A 24,522-nucleotide genomic window follows, 5' to 3' on the forward strand; every position below is an offset into this window, starting at 1 on the left:
GAAAAATACATAAAAAAAGAGTAAAAGAGTTTCAGTCCGATTTTACGGTAATTGGACTCTTCGTCACTTTGCCATATTCCCATTCGGTAATAGTATATTACTTCCGAGGTTCCAAGTTGTTTATTTGATAAGTGGGGTGTTACAGCCCGACCCGAAGGGGAGGGCTGTAATCCCCACTTGTCAAATAACAACTTGGAACCTCGTAAGTACAATGCTTTACGTGATTAGGCAATGCAAATGAAAATGAAACATGCCGCAACACGTAAAATATTTTTAAAAGTCGCTGAATCGATTTGTCCACTTGAATCGTAAACATTTTCTCTGAATTTTATTGTCGACTGGTAAAATCTACAATCAAACTGACACTGATTGTATGCAGCGCTTGAAATTATTGTAGAACCAGTGTCAGTATATCAATCACCTGGCAACGTATATTGAATTATTTTCATACTTCTTTCTGTACGCCGATATAACACTCATCGACACTCGATAACTAATTTAACATTTTTGTTCGCATGTGACGTCGTATGAGGTGTATTTATTTAATTATCTATGCAAGCGAAAAAGGCAGCTCTCGCTGTAGATCTGAATGTGGTGTAAAACACTGAGGATACGAACATTGGCCCCGGCATTTTGGTCTAACAAAAGAAGTTGATATTGGATCACTAAACATTGACGAGACTCAGATAGCGGAATCTCTTAGATCAGTTGACATCGGATTTGATTTACTCAAGATATCGACGTGACGAACAGACAGTCGAGACAGTCAGACAAAATTTTTATTATGGATTCGTCATCTATGAACATGGACAAACACTTCGCCCTACCCTGTTATTCGAATTCCATCAATTACACACGAAGTCCGGTTGGACCTCGTACGGAGATAAGAACTGCGTTTGAGATTTGCAATTTGTCAGTTTGTACTGTTGAGAGAGGCCTTGCTCAAGCTACTGTGTGAGATAAATTATAAACAATTCTCTTGACTGAAAGTCATGCGTCTTACGGATGATGAACACTCTATAATGTTCACTACCATGATTGAGAATGCATGGATGTATGATGACCAAAAACCTTAAATACATGAAAATGTTTATCAAACTTTGTTCATTACTTGATAACTCAAGTAATTCTCAACGGATTTCCAAAAACTCATTTTTCTATTCGTCGAGGATTGAAATTCAGGGGGTTAAGTGGGAAGTTGGAAGTGGAATGGAAAGTATCGGAGTAATAATCTAAGAGATATTCCAAAAACAATTTTTGAGTGATTTCGTGGTAATTGTGTGTATAAAAAAAAATTAAATAAACGTGCGTGAACTTTGCAGCCGGAGCGAAGCGAGGGCCGTTATCCACTAGAGTTTCATTTTTGTTCAAGATATAAGCAAGAAATCTTTTCAACGTCTTTTATAGCAATAGGATTTACGATCGTTTCAAAATGGAAGGGTGTCGGGGTATCTGGCACATTTTCGAAATCAATTTTCCACAAAGAGCAAAGTCAATGCTACGAATATTTCCTTACCCTGTCAAGTTCACCCCTTACTTATAGTTGAAAGGTGCGTTGCTTTGACACATAACATAGCTGCAAGTTGGATTTCTCCAATATTCCTCACAGAATAATTTATGAAGTGAATCTACAGCATGTTTGTGACTGACGTGTTTCATATCAACAATTTACACGTGTACAGAGTCATCAACATTCTATTTATAGTTAATATAATAAGTTTGACCTGTGACAACAATGCATTTCAATTGTTGTTTCGTTGAACAGAAATATCGATAGGGGTGTGCGATGGATAATTTATGGAAATTGGATGACCGACTCGTGAATTAGAGCCCTTGTGAACCAGGTACAAGGCGCAAAGCAGTTTTTGCTTGTAGGTCGGCCAAATTTGAACTGATTTCGACTGTTTGTGCTTTAGATAGGTATTGACCGTACCATCAGGGAAAAAAAACGTTTGTGAAATTTGGTTTACCGGAGCGTCAGCTAGGTCCCTTGAAGTGAGCTCATATCCGGCTACTCGACAGCACAGTGAACTTGGTGTATTTTGTCAATATCTCGAGTAAATTTTGACCGAATTTCATGAATTTTTTTTTTGTTGAATTGAATTGAATTTATTGACACCGCCAAAAAACTGGCTGAATATAAAAATGTACAAAATATACAAAATATACAAACGTAGATAACATAAACACTTAAGACTATTCAGTTGCTTGCATCGATCCTCGTAAGGAGCCAACCTGTATGTCGTTGCGTTGCTACGGCTTTCTAGCAAATAGATAACGAACTGTTTCTGTATAGATTCAATATCGTCTTTGTAGATTTGCGCCGCAGGATTCCAAATTGTTGATGCAAATTCCAGCCTTGGACGTACATAAGCCAAATAGAGTATACGTTGTGTCTCTTTGGTAAAATTGCCGTTGGAAAAATGTTTAATGCATCCAATCATCTGGCGACACTTCCTTCCCATATGCTCAATGTGACTGCCCGGGTGAAACCACCTGTTGACCAAAAATCCCAAATCGTTCATTTCTTCGACTCTCTCTATGACGTGATCACCCATTGTGTAATCGGCTTTGATGAACGATGATTCACTTCGGTAAATGCTGAATATGTAACATTTGTCCTTGTTGAATTGAAGACGATTCTCTGTGTTCCATCTATTAACGTTATCGATATCTCGCTGCATTCGATGTATATCGCTGTGATCGAAGATAATGGACGCTCACTTGATGTCATCCGCAAATAGTAGAGGGCACACAAATTCAAGAACGTCGACTACATCATCGATAAACACTGTGAACATTTGTGGGCCAAGAGAACTTCCGGCCGGTACTCCAGATGTAGATTCGTACAATCTTGACTTAAAAATGCTGATTTGAACGTAATTGGTCCTCCCAACCAGATATTGACACATCCACCTTGCTGTTTTCTTCCCAATACCAAATCTCGCAAATTTCACAATTAACAAACGTATTATCACTTTGTCGAAGGCAGTTTTGTAATCACCGTGACACAAGTCGAGTTGACATGATCGTTCGAACGCATTGTGAGCCATAATTGATAGACCTAGCAGATTGGTGACAACTGATCTCTTATTCCTGAATCCATGTTGCGCGCTTTTCAGTTGAGGTTGAATAATCTCACTAATCTTCTTCTTCACTGCAATATCATGGATTTTTAGTACGATCGTTTGGATGGCTACGACTCTATAGTTCTTTACGTCTGCTTTGTCACCCTTTCTTTTGTATACCGGAACGATTCGTGATATTTTCGATGTGGCTGCTATTTCACCAATATTGAAAGATTTTTGATACAGCAACCATATTGGCCATGCAACTGATGATGCACACATTTTCAAAACCGATGGTTTTATCTCGTCTGGTCCAGCTCCACTCTTCCATTCCAGTGTATGAATCGCTGCTTCAATGTCAAACAACGAGACATTAATTTCTTCAGTACTACTTATCGGAACGTAAATATCGTCAAAATCCCAATTCTCTTCATCAGGTACGTAAATCGATTCGAAGTAATCAGCAAACAAGTCTACCACTTCTTCCGTTGTATTGCCAATTTTATCACCGAATTTTAGTGTGTCAGGGTACTTTTCGATGCCACCATTCATTTTCGCAAACTTCCAAAATTCAGCTTGATTCGATTTGATATTTTCTTGTGTCTGGCGGATATATTCGTTGTATCGACGGTCGCTTTCCTCACTGAATAATTTATGTGCCTCTTCATATTCCAACGTTGTTGATTCGTTTCTGGCTTTTCGTTTAAACAACTTGTCACGACGATTCTTAAGACGCTGTAACTCTGGAGACCACCATTTCGGTTTGTTCGAGTATTTTCTGACTGTTTTCTTTGGCACGTTTTGTTCGATTAGAGATTTAATGGTCTGAACGAAGAATTCGTATGCTGCGTCAACATCTCTGATATTAAATTCGTGTTGGAAATTGATCGCATTCAGTTGGCATTCCATTCTATCATAGTGTCCGCGTGCATATTGATACACAGTAACGTCTTCGGTCTTTACAGAGGAATTAGCATAGTAATCCACCATTATTTCGTAAGGTACGTGGCTTGGATCTTGTTGATTTTGTTCGATGATAGTGAAGTTGTCCTTGCTGAGTCTGAATTCGTTTGAATTTTTGACAAAAACCAAATCCAAAACATTCGAAGACGTGTTGCGAAAATCCGACAGTTGAGACAATGACAAACTGAGCATTTTGTCCAAAAAATACAGAGCATCGGTTTGGTAGTTTGATAGGCTCCCATTCCCAGTGGCATTCGTTAACGTGTGTGGCAAATATCCATTGTCATCATCGTAATCAGCTGTCCAAACAATATCATGAAGGTTGAAGTCACCGACAACTATGATCTTGTGCATACGGTATTTTTCTACGATGAATTTAACACGTCGATAATGTTTTATTGCTGCTTCTAGGTCGAATGTACTTTGGTAGCAAACGTAGACCACCATTGCCTGGGGCAGTGGGGCTTGATGAGTATTTCAATAGCCAAAAATTCACTGTTTAGGTCGACGTCATCAATGAAATCGAATACAATTGCTCTGCTGTTTAATGTGTGAAGGACCAAAATAGCAACTCCACCTGCTCGCCTTAAATTCTGGATAATTCGGTCATTACGGTACACTTTAAAGGCATCAGGAAAGTAAACACTGCTCGAAATACTAGCGTCCGCCTTAGTTTCGGTGAAACACAGCACTTTGTAGGTCGACAGTTCAATTTTCATGCTGATGTTGCGTTTATTTGAAATACTCCGGCAGTTGTTATAGTATATCGGCATCGAATCCATGTATTCGGTTTGGTTTGGGCAGGTTTACCGTAGTAGAAAAACGATTCAAATTACTTGGTGTAGTGTCATAATTTGCTTGGCTAGAACATATACTGTTTAAAGTGTTACCTGAGAGGTAATCTCCTATGCCTGTAAATGTGTCTCCACTACTGGTGCTACTGGACTCTGGGGACCTAGATCCATCAGTACGGGCGTTTTCGGTTCTTCGTTTTTTGATTCCGGTTCTTGATTGGCAGACTCTTGATTGCTGGGTTCACTATTGACGGGTACTTGATTCCATTGAAATTTCGGCACTGCTGACGTTTTCAACTCCAAATCGAATTCACGTATTCGACTGGTTTCAGGCCAATATATCGGGTCCATTAGTTTAGCGAAATTGGATGTCGAACATTTGATGCAGAACGAAACGAAAGAGTAAGTCGATAAGTCCCTCTCTTTCTTGACCAACTTACGGACCTCTATGTCTGGTGACGTTATTCCAATCGAATTTTTGATGTAATCGGTTATCTCGTCCGAAGTTGTTTCCCGATGCACACGTGAAAGCCAAATAGCTTTTTCTGGTTTGGTTTTGAAACGGTTTAAAGGTCTTCCAATCACATTTTTCGATGTACCAGACATAACTGGCTTGTCTGATTTGGGCGTTTGTTTAGACCTCGACGTTGTCGGCGTTCCCTTGTATGAGACAATACCTTGTTTGGCTGTATCGGCATAAGATTTCTTGCTATTGACATTCGGCACCTGATCAAGCGTCTTTTTAATCGACGAGATGTTTTCATTATTGACTTTAATTGACTCTCCAACAGCTACTTTTTGCAGCGAAACAGTTTCATTCATCGTGTCGACTGATGCTTTCAATCCTTCAATCGTTGATGTTTGAGTTTCGATCTTTTGGACTAAAGTTTCAATTACGGTTTGTAGGTGCTTTAAGGTCTTTTGGGGATATTTACGGCAAAAAAACGTTGGAAATGTAAATGAAACGGCAAAAGATAGGTAATGTCGATACCGATCCAGGAAAAAAAAGTTTATTAAAATCGGGTGAATGGCCCGTGAGTTAGGGCCCTAGAAGTGAAAGGCTACTCGGCCCTAAGTATATTTTGCATATAACTCGAGTAAATTTCATCCTTTTTTCGTGATTTTTGTTTCATTTGAAAGGTAATCGAAGCCGGAATATAATGTGGCGAAGAACGTTTTAAATTTGGGTCTTTGGACTGAGGCCGCTCCTCGGCCCTAAGTGTATTTTGCATATAAATCGAGTAAATCTCATCCAATTTTGCTAATTTTTGTCTTATATGAAAGGTAATTGAATACCGAATAGAATGTGGTGAGAAAAATGTTTGAAAATTAGGTCCTTGGACTGAGGCCGCTCCTCGGCCCTAAGTGTATTTTGCATATAACTCGAGTAAATTTGATCCGATTTTCCTAATTTTTGTTTCATTTGAAAAGTAATCGAACGAGGAATAGAATGTTGTTGAAAAAAAAAAAAATTTGGGTCCTTGGACTAAGGCCTCTCCACGGCCCTAAGTGTGTTTTGCATATAACTCGAGTAAATTTGATCCGATTTTCCTAAATTTTGTTTCATTTGAAAGGTAATCGAACACCAAATAGAATGTTGTTGGAAAAAAAAATTGGGTCCTTGGACTAAGCCCGCTACACGGCCCTAAGTGTATTTTGCATATATCTCGAGTAAATTTCGTCCGATTTTCCTAATTTTTGTTTCATTTGGAAGGTAATCGAAGGCCGAATATAATGATGTTGAAAAAAAATTAAATTTGGGTCGTTGGACTAAGGCCGTAACTAGGCCTTAGGCCTCTCAATAAATTAAAATTTTAGGTCAACTTGAAATTTGTGTTACATTTGAAAGGAACGTCGTACGGGGCTTCGTAATTGCGCTATGCGCAATTTGTAAGATGTACACATTTCATAATAATTTGACTTCAACTAGGGTGACAGGCTACTAGGGTCACGTGCGCAATAGATGTACGGGTTCGTACGGGGCTCAGTCGCAGCAAACGCTCCGACTGTTCTGACGGCTCGTTTTATTGAAGGTTTTGTAAGATGTTAAACATGCTGTAGGCACCGTTGACAATCTGCTCGTATTGAAGAGATTCAATTGAAGTAAAAATAGGATTTAAAGATTTTTGGCTCACCGTCATAAATGATTCCAAGTTCATTGGATATATCAAGATGACAAGTTTTTGCGGTTGCTTCAACACCTCACCTATGATGAGAACACATTTTTTATACGATTCTGTCTGCTCAATCCAATTTGACTCAAATAAGCAGTAAGATAGTCGGTCACTGGCAACGGTAATGCCATTCGCCAGATACATAACCAAAAAAATATCAAAAATTGCGTAGAGCAGCACAACAACATTAAATTCTATTTGTACAATACTTTGATTCGAAGACTAAATTGGGATGAGATATTACGAATTGAGCATTTTTATATACCGAGCGTCATTAGTGGTGTTAGTAGTACTCACAAAGGCTAAGCTGTAAACTGAAGTACAAATTGTAATGCCACTGGTTGTGATTTGGACCAAAAATAATGTCGAAAAAAAGGATCTGAATTGCTCTATTGTTCGGTTTTGGAAATAAAAATTTATTCGAAATCTAATACCGATTGTGAACAGTCGTACTCGGTCAAGTTCCGATGAGCTTCTACCAAGACAATTAAATCTTCAACGAACCCACTTCGTTGTGTCGACCTGAATTCTTTCTGTTTTTTGGTTATCTTCGAAATGGTTTTCTTCACCACACCTAATTTTCTCAATTTATTTCCCAACAGATCGTACTCAATAGAGTAATTTAACATCATGTACCAAATTAATACTGTTATCCAGTTCATTATAGTGTACAAGAAACATGACAATGACAAGAACAAATACGCCAACCAATAAATAATTTCCGAACGGTTCCATGAGAAACTGACCCTTTATCGGTGGAGAATATTGGCAGTTTTATTAGAACCACAACTGGAACAGTGACAAATGTTGCCAGACAATACATCCGTACGAAATTCATAAATTTTTGGATCTTTTTGCCTGTTTCCTCATATTCTTCACGATTTTCAATTAAATGAACAACGAACGGATCACATAAAAATGCGAGGATTTTTTGTTTCTTAAGCAGGAGGTACAAAAGTTTCACGTATGCTACGGCTGCTGTAATTGAAATTTGTATCGAAAAAATAGATTCATTCCGATCGACACATAGAAAAATGTTAGCTGCGAAGAATAGCGGGTAAAATGTACCAAAAAAACCAAAGAACAATTTCTTGCCGATCTTAAGGTAATTGGACTCTTCGTCCTTTTGCCATATTTCTATTCGATAAAATATTTTTAGAATTCGCTGAAGCGTTTTGTCCACTTGAATCGTAAACATTTTCTCACAATTTTATTGTCGACCGGTGCAATCCACAATCAAACTGACACTGATTGTATTCAGCGCTTGAATTCATTTTTATTATACCTTGAACCGTAACAACATTATTACATCGTTTGGTACGTGTAGACATAGTAGAAAAATTTGAAATGCATCTCACTCTCCCTGCAATACTTGTATATAAAAAGTACATTGTAATACTCTTTTACCTTACTTGGGATGTAAACATCGCACTTTCGCCCTTAGGAAAAGTACTTTATAGCGCTCGTAAGGTAAAACCTAATACAATGGACGGAAAATAATAATTTGTTATCTCGTATCACGATGAAGACCTCGGATAATTTTACTCGCTGGACATGATACAACAAATTACCTCACTTGTACCTGCTATTAACAAGTCTAGGGTACAAGTGTGGGAAAATTCAAGAAAATGTTTTCCCAAAAATAGTCCTTGCTTATATGACACACTAATAGAATGACCTAGTAGAATTTTCAAAGAGAGCAAACGATTAGAAAAGTGAGATAGAAATTGTAGGTCGAAATACTTGTTTCTCCTGTTTAATTTCTAAACATTTTGTTTTTCCGAATGGTACAGTGGCCGACTTTCAATTTTGTTTACTATTTTGATTCAGCTGTTTGACCAGCCACTGTATTAATTTTTAGATTATACGGCAAAGTGCCTTTGAATGAGTCAGATTAAGTGAAATTTGAATACACTTTTGCTATTTTTGGATATTATTAAAAATCAGCTCGGAGCCCTGCAAAAAAATTATTAATTTTTAACCGCCACCATTCCGTCACCACTGGGAGTCAGGGTACCAATTCTACGGAGTGAGGTATGGATTCGGGTTTAAATTGGTGAAAGTTGTAGTTCTAATAGTAGTAGTACAAACAATGGATCCCATAGGTGCAAGGGAAGCTGTTAGAGAATCGTTCAAGTTTAATAACGACGATTTTCGAAAGATCATCTCGCTTCAGATTCATGGATGTCATTTCGCGGAAAACTGCTGCCGTCTTCCCCAGTGAGACATCCCAATCGACTCTACTAATTAGAATATTACTTATATTGATAGAGGGAGAGTATTACTAACAGATAATTTATGAAGTTTTTCTATTGCACGTTTGTTTAGAAGTTACTGACATAATTTAAATCAACACTTTACATCGTACACAATGACATTCTATACAGTTCCTAAGTTTCACTATGTGGCTAGTTGCATGTTTTTTTTTATAAATAAGTTAAGGACAGGACAAACTTTTGTAGACAGTTTAAGTTAATTCGAAATTGTGTTTGTATCGTTCTATTGTTATAAATAATTGAGTACCTCGGTGCCGCGTGCCTCGGTAAAGTTCACAAGGTCCTAAATTATTGAAACTTTTTAACACGTGGATGATCACATGAGTGAATTTGATTAAATTTTAATATTAAAAAAAAGAAGATTACATTGGATGCTGCGGACTCAGTTCATTTCATGGGGGATCTATTTTGTGATACGAGCCGAACTCGCCTTCGGCTTGGATATGCGAACTCTACACTTGTCAAGATAACCGTTTCAAAAGCTTGTTGCTTAAAACCACACGAGTGAGTTCACAAACCTGTTTCCGAGTGTAATGAACTAAGCAGCATCCAATATATGCTATTTTATTGCCCATTCAACCGGAATATTGTTGTTACGAGTACATTGTCCCATCCAAGGACCTGACAGTTAAAAACCAAAAGTGTTCAAGAAGACACGGACATATTCTTGAATAACAAAAGATTTCTGTACAAAAAAGTGCATGTTTGCAGTTTTTGATCACCTCGGGTCGAATAGCTTTCTGGGCACATATAAAAGAAACTCCACTGGAAAATACATCCGATGTCGGTGGGCAGTTTTTCCGTAAGACTCATAACTTTCAGTCAAGTAAGGGAATACAATCGTGAAAAATCTCGTTTTAGTGTGTTTATTGACCTCGGCTTCGCCTCGAATAAACTAAATTCACGTGAAAACGGTGCTCTTCAATTGTCCTAAATCTTGGTATGACAGACGATTCCTCTGGCACTTCTTACCTTCCGTCGGATTTTTCGATGGATTTGGATTATTTTCGACATGAGTGAGGTGTTCCAAGATTGGTTCCTAAATTTTGGGATGACAGATGATTCCTCTGGCACTTCTTACCTTCCGTCGGATTTTTCGATGGATTTGGGTCATTCCCGATATAAGTGATGTGTTCCAAGTTTTGTTCCTAAATCTTGGGATGACAGACGATTCCTTTGGCACTTCTCACCTTCCGTCCGATTTTTTAATGGATTTGGATTATTTTCGACATGAGTGAGGTGTTCCAAGATTGGTTCCTAAATTTTGGGATGACAGATGATTCCTCTGGCACTTCTTACCTTCCGTCGGATTTTTCGATGGATTTGGGTCATTCCCGATATAAGTGATGTGTTCCAAGTTTTGTTCCTAAATCTTGGGATGACAGACGATTCCTTTGGCACGTCTTACCTTCCGTCCGATTTTTTAATGGATTTGGATTATTTTCGACATGAGTGAGGTGTTCCAAGATTGGTTCCTAAATTTTGGGATGACAGATGATTCCTCTGGCACTTCTTACCTTCCGTCGGATTTTTCGACTTGCGTTCACGCTTTCGGGTTTTTGACTGATTTTTAGAATCAGCTAATTTCACTTTTACAATAAAAAAATGCCATTTGAGAACAACTTAACAACTTTTAATATAAATTTACTATTCGATTCATTCAATTAATTGTTGTATAAACATATAACTTAAGTAACATAACGCAAAATCTGTTTAAAACGCGGTAGGTACATTCAATCTAAGACCACTTTTTTGTATAATTTAAAAAAAACCTATTTCTTTACGGTGAATGGCATCACATATCCTCCTCTTCATTTAAGTGGTGCTGCATATAAGTATCGTGTGCTATAGTCTTCAGTTGATCGGCTTCATGAACACCGACAGCTTCAACCATACCGCTAAGTACACTATCCGGTTGTTGTAGTAGTAAGTGAGGATAATCGAATTCTCGGGCGAAACCAGCGTCCATGACCTGCAACAATTTCATTTAACCGATCACAACCGACGGAGAGGAGATATTTCCTCACGGTCAATATCATCAGGTGCGATAATATCGTTTTGTAGACTAACATTCTGCAAAGCTCCTTGCTACAACGTTACCACAACCTTCTTCAGGGAAATTGTTCTGTTTGAATCGTCATTCCAGCTACGGCCGTGCAACGGTTGTTCATTTGTACAACCTCTGAATGCTAATTATCGTTCAAAAAACGATAGTATCGTTCCTGACGCTATTGACCGTCTGGACATGTCCCGGCACCCAACCGACTATCGAGTGTTCGACGTGAAAATAAGATCTTACGAGAATTCGATCCGAATCCATGACTGTATGTAAACGATGTGCCACCGTTAAAACCGTGCAGTCTTTAAACTTTTCCCGAATAGTGCGTTGTATCAGCGCATCCGTTTGTGGATCAACGTTAGCTGTGGCCTCATCGAGTACGAGCACCTTATTGTTACGTAGAATGGCCCTGTCGGTAAATCATTTTTCAATTTCAGTTTTAAATGTGACAAGTTTCGGTTGCCTACCGAGCGAGACAAATCAATTGTCGCTGACCAACGCTAAAATTGCTGCCCGATTCGGTGACCATGAAGTCGAGGCTGCCGATAGATGATTTGAGTTCGACCTAAAAATACGAAATTACGATGTCAGCGAGAACCGTTCGATCCACCGTTCGATGTATGGTAGATTGAAATGCTTACATCTTCCAACGACATCCACAGAGCGTCATCAGTGAACAAATGGAACGGATCTAAATTTTCTCGCACTGTTGAGCTAAACAAGACAGGATCTTGTGGTATTATCGACACATGGGACCTCAAGCTCTCCAAGGAAATGGACCCCGTATCGATATCATCGATCAACACTTTTCCTTCAATGTGACACAATCGGAACAGGGCTCCGATTAGGGACGATTTACCGGCTCCTGTTGAGTTAGATTTTCATTAAAATTTGATGATGAAAGGGCAAAAAACGAGCACTACCTGTCCGCCCAACAATTCCAACTTTCCATCCCGGCTCTATGTCAACGTTCAGATTTTTTAGGACGGCTGGCAATGATGCATCGTACTTGAGCGACATATTTTCAAACCTTACGTGACCTCTTTGTGGCCATGATGGTGGCGGATCTTTGTTGGGCGTTGGCTCTTGAGCAAGATCGGTATATTGAAGTACTCGTTCAACGCTTGTCATCAGTTGAGCTGATTCTGCTGTTTGACGAACGCCATACTGAACCATTCCAGTTAGAATGAGAGCTTGAGATATAGCTAGACCAACGTTTCCGCTGAATGTTTCTGGGGGAAAACTGTCACCGTTAGCCAGTCAACTGGTTAGAAGCGATTGGGAATTACCATCGTACAGCACAATAAAACTGTAGGTGACACAAGCTACAAACGCTGTCGAGACACAATCCAACCATAAACCCAGAGCCGTATTCGCAGACACAGCCAATTGCCAGGTACTGCTATGAACATCTTGTAACAAGTCGAATTCTTTCGCTAAATGAGGCTGTAGTCCTCTCGAACGAATCGTTGAAATGCCAAGCAGAGTAGCCGTCAAGTGAGAGAACACCGGACTTTTCGCTGCAACGATTTTGACTGTCAATTGCGACCAAAGGCATTACGTACCAAACTCACCGATTCCTTCCAGTCGCTTAAGGTCTTGCGAAGGTCTTAAGTACAATTTCAATATGGCACCGAACAGTAACATCGCTCCGGATATAGCACCTATCATCACCGGATTGACAATGCTGACCATTATAAGAATACCGAACATGACCAACAGTATCTGGATAGCTTCCATTAACGCCTTGGGCAGCATTTCATCGATGACACCCATATCGCGCGAAAATCGATTCAAAATGCGACCGGACGAATTGGTGTCGAAAAATCGCATCGTCGCACCCAACATTCTCGCAAACATTTTGTCGTGCAATGTGTTCGACGCTTGCATGCAGATGTTGAAGAATAGATATCCGCGCCACAGGCACACCTATGTGCATCGAAATAATCTGAAATTAATTTCGCTGCTCGGAATGAACAACAAACGACAACGTACGATCACAACGCCAGCTATCAGCGAGCCATAGATGTACAGGCATTGTGTTGTGGTTAGGAGTGGCTCGGCACCACTCGATCTGATTTCTTCTTGTTGGGTCCAGAAGTTTACAAAGTAGTCGTTGCAGCTCACGACAACTTGTGAAAAGATCATGACAAACGACGTCAATATCAACATCGCGTACGTTCCGCCAGCACCAAAATATTTCCGCCAAACTCTGAACGACACACCACCCTCAGCTTGTTCCTCTTCATCTTGATTGTAGATGTCTTCCTTTTCCGAATTAATCTACAACGCGCAATCTTATTAACCGTTCTCATCAACAAGTGGCGGTATGGCAGCCGCGTTCTCACTCATAAATTGGCAAGTTTGAGAGACGCATTGTACCAACGCACTCCAAGAACAGGCAAGGGAACAGATTTTATTAACTGTCATTTGGACTACTATTTTGAGTGGAACGTCCGTAACGCAGTGCCCGCAGTGCCTTAAGCAACTGAATTTATATGAGAATTTTGGGCGACTACGCCGTAAAGGCCCATTATTGAAATTCTGTTCTTTTGCCTGTCCTTAGATTGCGTTCATTCCACCTACCGATTTCTTCGATGAATCCCTATCACTGAGTCCACTACTTGTTCGCAAGCGCATCGGCTGATACCCGGATACTCCATCGATGTACGGAATATCGTCTTCTTCGTAGGTCAGTCCATCTTCCGTTTTCGTACTCAACGTATCCTTTTCCACCGGCTTTTGCAATAATTTGGCAAAATCCAGATTGCTGTTAGCCAGTTCGGTGTAAGTTCCTTGGCGCACGATTTTCCCATGTTCCATGATTAAAATGACGTCAGCCTCTTTCAGAAAATGGACCTGATGTGTTACCAATAGCCGTGTAGATTTGGTCGAGGCTAAACAACCCTTGGGACCGATGACTTCATCGAACAAATGTTTTCCGACATGCGCATCGACGGCACTCAACGGATCATCCAATAAGTAGATCGTAGATGACTTGTAAACAGCTCGAGCTAAACTAATTCGAGCTTTCTGGCCGCCGGACAACGAAGCACCACGTTCTCCTACGACTGTTTTGTCGCCATTCGCTAGTTGCTCGAAATCGGTTCTCAGGGAGCAACAACTAACGACCTGACCGGATTATTTGTGTATAAGCAAGGTGTTTTTACTTCCGATCATCCTGTTTAACAGTTACCTCGTTGTATCTCTTCTTGTCAAACGATTGCCCGAACAAAATGTTGTTTTTAACGGTTCCGGTGAAGAGCCATGGTTCTTGGGATGCGTATGATATCGTTCCGCTCAATTTAGCAACGCCATGCTTAATGGGAAGTTCTCCGAGAAGTAAATGAAGTAGGGAGCTCTACGAAAAATCACGAACGTTATTGCGCCGTCAGTGGACGTAGAAAATAAAGCACCTTTCCGGACCCGACCGGTCCAATAATTGCACACAATTGTCCTGGTTTCACGCTAAAAGAAATATCGTCCAATGTATTTTGCAGGGAATTGGTCCACGAAGCTGATATGTGGTCAATGTCTAATGACGGTGCTAGTGCATCCTTGTGTTCTGATTGTCGAATCAAACCGTTATTCGATTCATCCTTTTCTTCCATCAGTAAATACTCTTCGACACGACTAATTGATACTAAGGCTTCGGCTCCCAGTGATAGAGCCAATGGATAAAAGATGGCTGCTGTAAGCTATCGAAAAGCGGAAGCGTTGAACGTACAGTTCGTTGAAGTCGGTCAAATAACTTACTTGCAGAACATTGAAAAACTGAGCCATAGAAAACACGACACTCGCCCGTATAGTGTGCCCTGCCAAGACACAAGCCAAATTCGTAATGAATAGAGTGGAACGTTCGGTAAACACCATTGTGCTCTGGTTCACTCCTCGGATGTACGATGCCCAGCGAACTTGTTTCACCTCTCTGTTTCTTGACACAGCCACTACGCGACGGAAAGACTTCTCCCACGCGTACATTTTAATCACCTGAACAAATCTGACAATTTGTTAATTGTAACGGAACGTTAAGCAACTGTTGCTCACTTGAATCCCTTGAATGATTTCGTGCATAATGCCCACCCGTTGATCCGTTCGCCGGGCAACTTTCATACGCACCACCGACGATAAACGGCTGAGACCAGTCTGCACCGGAATCGTTTTGATCAGTAAGCCTATAACACCGACCAGAGACGCCCATCCGATGTGATTCCAGATTAAGTACGCAATTAGAGCCGATTGTAATGGTAAAATCCAGACGTAGTGCACGTAAATGAAACCATAGTCCAATCGACTCACATCGTTGGACAGCAGATTAACTATATATCCGGCACCTGTCTGACTAGATGATTTCTTGGACAAACGGAGTGTCTGAAATTATTCCAATTTATTACAACTGATCGATCAATCGATCTGGATTTTCCCCAACCTTTCTATAAACTAGTGAACAACACGCGACTCGCATTCGTGCACCAACCATCCGTTGCCTCAGATCAGCATGATGAGCGAAGAAACACCCGAACAGTGTCATGAATACGACGATTGTAGCTAAGCAGTACATGTCTCCCCAGACGTATATGAAAAAGTTTTCCATTTCATCAGCTAAACTTTCATCGCCCGGATCCTCATGCATTTCACGCAAAACGGGCTTCGGCTCAAACGTTTTGCTGAGTTCATCATCGCTGATTTTATTGTGAGAATCTGATTTCACTTCTCGTTTGATTTTCGGTGGAGCTACAAAAATGTGAACAGAATTTTTAGAGTCTCAGCAACGCACTTCAAGCAAACGTGCTTCAAATGACAGCTGCCAAATAGAGCACGATTTTGGATGAAGAAGTTTTCCAAATTTTTGCACTGTGCTAAAATTTGTCCGCTATTTAGAGTACGACTCATGCTTGAAGTGCGTTAGTCCCGGTCCAAAAACTGGTCTTGGAGCAACGCACTTCAAGCAAAAGTGATCATAGTCGACAGTTGTCAAATAGAGAGCACTATTTTGTTTGAAATGGTTTTTTACAGTGTCTCACAGCAGTACGACACACTGTAAAGTTTCTGTACCCTAATTAGAGTACCACTCATGCTTGAAGTGCATTGCTTGGAATAAAAAAATCCAAAAGTCAAAGCCCATTACCTGAATTGCCATAAATTAATTCATCAAATTGAAGAAAATCATCTTGCGATGGTAAACTCTCAATTGATCTAAATTGGTTGACATTCTGCTGTGCGTATCGTGCACTTCGATTCAATTGTAATTGATTTGTATCGTTTAAGAAACTATGCGAAGCAGTTGTCACGATTGGCTGATCTTGGAATTGGATGAGTAATTGAGCCAATACGACGGGCAGTAACGTTCTACAATGTAAAATGAAATCAATTTTTCTCCGCTGGGTTTTTTTTTGTTTTCCCATTGGTACAGTTAGGGAACGTCAGTTTTTCTGAATAAAAAATTTAAACGAAAACACAAACGGAAACGCAGACGGAGAGGGAACGTTTGCCAGATTCTCTGAAAACTAATTAAATTCAGACCAATATTTTCCAAGCGATAAGACTTGGCTATCGTTGAACATCACATTTTCAAATGCTTATCGCTCGGTATATATTGGTCCGATTGAGAAAACAATTAGTTTACCGGACTGCTGAGATCATGCGCTACGCAAAGGCATTTGGTTTAATTAAAATCGTTGCAGTCAGAATTTGATTATTTTTCAGTGAATCTGTCAAACTTATCCTTTCTGTTTGTGTTCCCTAGGGAACGTCAGATTTTCTGAACAGAAAAATCCAAACGAAAACACAAACGGAACGGGCAAGTTTGACAGATCCATTGAAAAACAATTAATTTTTGACTCCACGAATTTTAATTAATCAAACTACCAGTGTGCAGCGCATGATCCCAGAAGTCCGGTAAACCGATTCTTTTTCCAAGTGTGTATTGGTGACTTCGAAGTCTTTTCGCTCGGCATGTATTTGGACTAATTAAAAAAATAGTTAGTTTACGGTACTCCGACCCCAGAAGCCAAAACCACTTTCAAAAAAATTCTTCGAAGCTTGTGTGGTTAGTGTGAGGTGATCAAAAAACTGAAAGCTTGCACTTTTCTTACAAAAATTTGTCGAGGTACACGAGACGTACATGGTCGTGTGGGGTGTCATTAGAAAGGTAATTGCATATCAGGGCCGTATCTAGATTAATTTTTCCAATACAAAATAATTTTTTTGGACCTTGCGCCCCCCCTAGCGCACTCAGATTTTGAAGTCTGGCTACGGCCCTGTTGCATATACTATAGGAAAAGTAGAGCTTACGGAAGTTTGGTAGCATCTTCGATTCAATATAAGCACTAGAACATTTCAACTTCTCATAATTCGTCGTTGATGCTTCCAAACACCAATCAGACCCTATTTGCCCTGAAAGAATATGCAATTACCTTTCTAATGACACCCCACACGACCATGTAAGTTTCGTGTACCTCGAGAAAATTCTGTAAGAAAAGTGCAAGTTTTCAGTTTTTGATCACCTCACACTAGCCACACAAGTTTCAAGGAATTTTTCTAAGAATCCCTCTTAGTAAACGTAAAGATTGTTCGTACAGAAACGGAATGTCCAACACAAACGGAAACACAAACAATTTTTCTTTGGGGCAATGTAGCTTTGCCAAAGAAAAATCGTTTGTGTTTCCGTTTGTGTTGGACATTCCGTTTCTGTACGAACAATCTGATGTTCCCTATTGTTCTATTAATAAATTTAATATGATTTCAGTTCGTCGAGTGGTTTTGTTATACGAGTCGTAGATATAACGAATAACATGCAAGTTAATGAATTTTTTGAGTTCGGTTTGAGTTAATGATGAATTAAGTGGTTTCGATGAACTTTGATTATGAGAGGTGCATGGTTTCTACCAAAAATATAATTTACCTTAATAGTACAAACATTAAAACTAAAAATCCATCTAGAACGACGGATGAAGCAAACGTTTTAAATAAGGCATTTCGTAGCTTCGGTGGACGGTTCTGTTTGCTAGCTTGTTCGAGTTCGTTTTTCCATTTTCTGATAAAGAAAGAAAAAGAAATTAGAGATAAAATGGTTGACTTTGTAAAAAAAAACACTCCAATCGACTGTCGGGGGAGAACTTTCATCGTTGTATGCGAATTCAGTCAGGGCGGATTTCAGTGAATTAAATTTTCGAAGCTTCCAAAAATTCCCTGAACAAAGGAGGCACTTCGATGATTTTAAGACTTGACGGGAAAATCTGGGAACTCAATTCACCTAAAATAGGCGCTGATTTCAATCCATTTCATTCCACACAAAAGATGTCAACATTAGAGTAATCACGCACGCTTGCTTTTATATTACATCCAGAGCAACATTTTAAGGCAAATAGTTGGTGCAATCACGAACCAATGCAAGCTTATTGATCATCTCCACAGAATCAATCTATCCATCGATCCATGGATCCATCTGTTGTTGTGGCTTGACACCTGAGACTGGTGTTCATATCCTTAGGGATTGTCCGCTATATACCAATCTCAGGTTTCGCACCTTCTAAGATGAGGATCTACCATCGTTAGATGGCAGTGCCTTAATACTTTTTACTTCTTATCGAAAACAGGGAAATTTCCCTAATAGACGTAGGAGGCCAGGGAGAAGGGAACAAAAGATTTTTGGTTCTGGGTCTGGTTCTCAATGGAAGAAGCCTTCCAAAAACTCTAACTTATCTATCTAATATTAGTGAATGGCGTACCTACCATATCACTAGTGCTATTTAAACGATTTTCAAACAATTTTCTTTAGTGGAAACAAGAATTTCGGATTTTTGAAGCATCATAAAGTTAGGATCGGTTCGGGTTGTCCTGTTTCAATTGATTTTGACCCGAACCAGGAGTTTAAGCCGAACCTGAACTAAAACTTCTGGTTCGAATCGAACTTGACCTGAACCAGAAATGTTTGACCCGAATCTGAACTTTTGCCTTCGGGTCTGTTTCGAACCTGAGATTTTCAGGATGGATCAGGGCGGGTTCGGGTAACTACCAAAAATAACAAATTTTCACTAAAAATTTCGGGTTACCCGAACGCGACGTGATTCATCTTGAAAATTTCAGATTCGAGTCAAAATTAAAAGGGAAACTTCAGATTCGGGTCGAACCAATCCGAAATCGATGATTACAGGATTCAGGTCAAGTTCGGGTTGATCCCGAAATCTACTTTCACCCCTTGTTTCACCCGCGTTACTGCCCTTCTAGTACTCAAAAATAAGAGTCATAGAATTAAGGTCAAAACGGTCAAGGTTTTGAACGGAATGAAAGGACTCAAGGTGTCGTCAGTCACCGGTCTTTGTTTAATTTTTATGGATAAATTTGAGTTCCTATCATTTTATGAATGTGAAATATTGTGGATGAAATTTACATTTGTATCTTCCGATGAGCATGAGCACAAAACACATTATGATCGATACAAGTTGTTTTAGTGTATAAGACAATTTACTTCTAACACCCCCAATGAACCATTATGTTCACAACACGCAGCTCTAACCAAATTAAATAAATAAAAAAAAAACGGAAAACGAAGCAATTTATCAATCTATAATCGAAACGTAAACAGCGACAAAATAATATTCAAACGAAGGGAATATGATGCCACAACTCTCTTATAATTTGATATTTGTTTTTCGCAAGATAAACAATAATTAAATATTTGCTTGGCGTTCATGCCAAACATCATTATTTATGGACGAATGTCGCTCGGAATTTCAGTAATAAATTTTATGAAATTCTCTCTCAAAAACAGGAACTCAATGTTCACAAATTGCACATCAACGAAATTCTTCAACGTATTTAAACAGGTAAAAGACTTATGTTGTTGCATAGGAACGATGTCATTGTTACCTTGCAAAACCAGATCAATTAAAATCATAAAACATCAACGCTGCGTACTTACACATCTAGTTTATCACCGAGTAATTCTGACTGATCTTCTGTTAAGCATTGTGTCAAATCATCCACATTGAGACCATTTCGCACACCTTTGTATAGTGTCGGTATCACCCATCCGAACATCAACTGCGACAGTGGATTTGCTCCTTTGCGTGGATTTTTGTGTTCGGGTTTTTTCGTAGCGTCCATGCTGACTCTGTGCGCATAACAACGACTTTGTTTTTTGTGGAAATTGTTTACTGTTTCTGAAAATGGAACCGATTTCGAGTTAGCAAATTTCGGAATGGAAAACAGGCAGAAGGGGCATTTTTGGAGAAATGTCAAAATGACAAGAAATTTAAGCTACGTCACTGCTAAAGTAGATATTTCCATGAGTATTACTAACAAGCCATGTATCAATTGCTGGAATTTGCCGAAAATAGTTCACAACTTTGCAGGGGGCAAAGACTGTTGAACTAGTTGAAAATGAAGTTGCAAAAAATATTTTCCTTTCACAAATTTTGTAACTATTTCAGTTGAATTACGAAACAACTACAACAGAAGTATAGAGCGCTTGTGTCGGTAATTATCCCTGCTACACACACATCAAACGTTTAAAACTGTTATGCGGTGAAAACCGTACTTTTCGTGCACTTCTTTCGACGTCCTCAGAAAAGTGGAGTTTTCGTGTAATTATTGACATCGAAAGCTGGAATAATTATTTGTTCGCCGAGGGGAAAAAAAGTTGGAAATTTAACTTTGAGGGTGCTGTTTTGCACAAGTTTCGCGAGAAAATGAAGTTTCCTTTTTTTCCCGAGGCCAACACAATACTACCGAAGTTTCAGCTAAGATGAGAAAATGACCATTTTCTCGCCTATGTTGTGAAATAGCTTTTTACATGACTAGAGATAAAATGTTGAAAAGTTGAGTTTTCGTGTGAATTTTGTTGATCCGAGGCGTAGCCGAGGTCAATAAACACAAGAAAGCAAGACTTTTCATGTTTATGACGAGTTATGTAATGGATTTTACATGCTGAGAGCGTCAAAAGTAGTGCTTGAAACATGAAAAGTACGGTTTGAAGCGCATTTAGCATGTAACAGTTATGTGTTTACCGAGAGGACGCGATTTCGCTAGAGTTGGAATTTCCTATTTTCGCCCAGAGGTGAACACAACGTTTTTTATGTGTGCAGGTTGTGTTTTGCCGTTTTTCTCCACGAAACGACGACATATCGATTCACTGTATCATTTTCGAAAACATAAGCAAAGTTCGAATGAGAAAAGTTCTATTTCCTCAATTGAAATGTCATTCGACCAATCGTCAAAAAAACGCAATTTTCTCACGGCTTATTGAGGGAAACGGCAAAACACAACGCGCGAATTAAAAGCTAGTTACTCAATTTGTACACGAGAAACTGTCGAAAACCGTCAAATAATACTCCAATGTACTCACCCACTTGACTGATTACAAACAATTTCGAACTTAAGTCTACAGTTTGGATCAGTAAAAATCAGTTGTTAAGTAGAAGAAACGATTGAAAATATTGATAAGATCTTTGTTTATCTAGCTTCGAAATATCGCAACTTTGTCGCTCATTTACGACACACTTTAAACAAAATGTTGTTGAAAAATAGTTTTGTGTGTTTCGTTTGGTGCATTTAAAAATGCTTCTTGCTTAAAACCTGTCCAACGATCAGAATTGAGTCGACAATATTGAAAGCACATATGAGTCTAATAGCTCCAATAGCCCACAGTGTACACGCATCAACAATAAACCATAAAAATCACAAAAATCTGATCTGAAGAATTCTGTATACATAAATGACTTAACTCAGTGAAAACTGCATCCAAATGCAATGGAATTCCATATTTTGCAACTAGATCTATAAATACATGACTATCAGAATTTCATTTTTGTATTACTCAATAACTCTGCTTATTAATCTATTGTTGTGCATGTAGACCTACGTACATGCTTTAGATAGCTGTAAATTATTCAAACTATTTTTTATCTCGATTTGCAGAAAATGTGCAATTTGAAATCGCTCCCTTTTCAAAATAACAATACGAACGTGTAGAACATGTGTTCATCTTTTCATCGATAAGTTTTTAGCGTATTATATATGCAACTTACATAACGAAGAACCATACGAAATGGTTAATATACCGTTTTTACATATCGCAACAAGGTATATACAAGAACTGAAAGTATTATATTGAAAACAAAAGAATATTTCCGTCACTATGTGTACACACATGACAACCGGCTCAGCTAATTTTTACGTTGAACGTGGACATTGTAATCACATTCTTAAACTAAAAGTGACAGACAAACTAGTGAAGGAACTGACAAAAAGATGCACATTAATTTATACACACAAAGCTTCACTTTATCTCGCAAAAAAAATCGAAATTTTTTACGTCAAAACATCAAATTCCAATATAATGAATCGTAAATAAAATCGTAATTTAGCTCAACTCAAAGCAAACACACTTGAAACAATGACACTAATTTATGTGCTCTGTTTGTCTGATAACAGAGAATTCTGACCTTATTTCTTGTCTATTTTTTCGCCGGTCGCATATTGGTGTACGGTACGTATTAAAAACACAGCTACGAAAACTTTCTAGTGTTGTTAAAAAAAATAACCCAAAATAACTTTGTGGTGCACTCAGGCCAAACGAAAACAAATGGAGTGAATGTTGTATAATGTATATATACAGAAACGTCTTCACTCTTTAGTGATTTGCTGTCTACTGAAAGTATATTTTTCGACGAAATTGAGAACATTATAAGCACAATCACACTCAAAAGCAATATTGTACGTTTACTAACACCATCTATACTTAGAAATATCTACTTGATTTCCATGTGAGATAGGAAAAGTTCTAAATTCTGAACACTGTTAAATATTCTGTAACATGGTTCACAAAAATTTGAATAACTATTTCCATTCCGTTTATGCGTGAATGATTCGAATTGGTTGAAATTTGTGACGATACCAAACCGTTTCAGATAAAAAAATAGTCTCACAAACCAATTTTACAGGTGATGGTTACAAGCCATTTTCCGTCGGTCCAAATGGAACGAATTGACAGTCTTTTTTGATAATAAACAAATTGTCCACACATCACTTTATCTAAGCAACGCACTTCAATAACATCAATAACAGGCACGAGAACAGAATTGAAATAAGAGGCTTCCACGAAGGAACGAGAACAGAATTTAGAATTTAAATAAGAGGCCCCTTATAAGAGGTTCACGACGCAGTATATAGTACAATCTTCTCCTATAAATTCAGTTTTTTATGTTGGTATGTTGGCACGTTCCATACAAAATAAGAAGGCCAAATGACCGTTAAAAAAATTTGTTCGAATGCGTTGATCTAAGGCTTTTAGTTTATAGAGTTTAGCCTCTATGCTCCGTTGTGTTGTTTGTATATTAATGTCCGCAGCCCTTTAGTTCAGTTTATTTCAGCCAATAGAACTTATCGGCGATGTCCGTTTTGACACTTTAAGAAACCACGCATCTTATCTTTTTTTAAAGTACTCTTTCAGAGTAAAATAAACCAGGCAGGAGCGGTTCATTTTCGAAACGTCAAATATGGGACCTAATACACGGGATGAAAATGAACTCAAATGAACTCTGACATAAATTGAAAAATTTTATTCGCAAAAAATATAGGGCTACTAGATTATTCAGGTCCCTAGTCAAACCAGCGCTTCTGCCAGGTTAACTTTACTCTGTCGTGGCAGTATTGGAATTTGTTTACATTTTTCAAGTAGAAACTTAGCTGAAAAGCTCATCAATGCTTGTCTCTAATAACCTTCACTTTACAAGTAGTTGCAATACTACACACTTATTCTCCAGCGTCGTGTTGAACATCGCTTATTTCTGTTACGACCGCTTATTATGGAAACCAACCTCTGCTACAAAGCTTTTCATATTTATTTAACTTTACAAATGCATGTTCAGTATGAAAGTGATAAAGCTTCTCTTGCTGACGCAGTAGTAACTTATGGTGAAAATTTATGGTTGAAAAGTTTTTGGGTAAATTTTCTTGGTTTGGCTTCTTTGATGGATTTGACCGATAATATTATTGGTATAACATTGTGCATGAACTTTTTAATTTTAAGATTGCATTGCATATGATTTAAGCATGATGTTGTCAGCACCTCGATAGGAAGGTGATTTTTTTAGGCACACGCCCTAATTGTCTAAAACCGTACGACTATCGTGACAATCGGAAGTACCAACGCACTGTCACCGAAGCTGACTTTGACGTCAGCTT

At 38.8% G+C, this 24,522-nt stretch overlaps 1 protein-coding gene and 1 pseudogene across 1 annotated transcript; both read right to left on the reverse strand.

Moving 5' to 3' along the window:
- Positions 1 to 6,759: 6,759 nt before the first annotated feature.
- On the reverse strand, positions 6,760 to 8,234 carry LOC119077771 (annotated as a pseudogene).
- A 2,652-nt stretch (positions 8,235 to 10,886) lies between these two features.
- LOC119077764 (multidrug resistance-associated protein 4) lies at positions 10,887 to 22,983 on the reverse strand. Its single transcript, XM_037185074.1, has 18 exons — positions 22,782 to 22,983; positions 20,258 to 20,498; positions 18,239 to 18,370; positions 16,463 to 16,683; positions 15,764 to 16,068; positions 15,382 to 15,705; positions 15,091 to 15,324; positions 14,751 to 15,032; positions 14,531 to 14,695; positions 13,921 to 14,466; positions 13,330 to 13,617; positions 12,909 to 13,263; positions 12,624 to 12,854; positions 12,258 to 12,566; positions 11,976 to 12,199; positions 11,802 to 11,899; positions 11,575 to 11,743; positions 10,887 to 11,247 (listed from the first exon to the last, which is right to left on the reverse strand). The coding sequence occupies exons 2-18, from the start codon at positions 20,440 to 20,442 to the stop codon at positions 11,071 to 11,073; spliced, it is 4,245 nt and encodes a 1,414-aa protein (XP_037040969.1). The 5' UTR covers positions 20,443 to 20,498; positions 22,782 to 22,983; the 3' UTR covers positions 10,887 to 11,070.
- Positions 22,984 to 24,522: the final 1,539 nt, after the last annotated feature.

The sequence above is a fragment of the Bradysia coprophila genome, unplaced genomic scaffold (genome assembly GCF_014529535.1).
Source record: "Bradysia coprophila strain Holo2 unplaced genomic scaffold, BU_Bcop_v1 contig_24, whole genome shotgun sequence".
Classification (NCBI taxonomy): Eukaryota; Metazoa; Arthropoda; class Insecta; order Diptera; family Sciaridae; genus Bradysia; species Bradysia coprophila.

Excerpts from the sequence above, each read along its gene's own strand:
- LOC119077764 (XM_037185074.1), bottom strand. The coding sequence starts at position 20,442 with ATGGACGCTACGAAAAAACCCGAACACAAAAATCCACGCAAAGGAGCA. Across the intron at positions 16,684-18,238 it reads TTAATGTTTGTACTATTAAG|AACGTTACTGCCCGTCGTAT; the intron begins GTAAATTATATT and ends TTTACATTGTAG. Across the intron at positions 15,033-15,090 it reads AGTTTTTCAATGTTCTGCAA|CTTACAGCAGCCATCTTTTA; the intron begins GTAAGTTATTTG and ends GCTTTTCGATAG.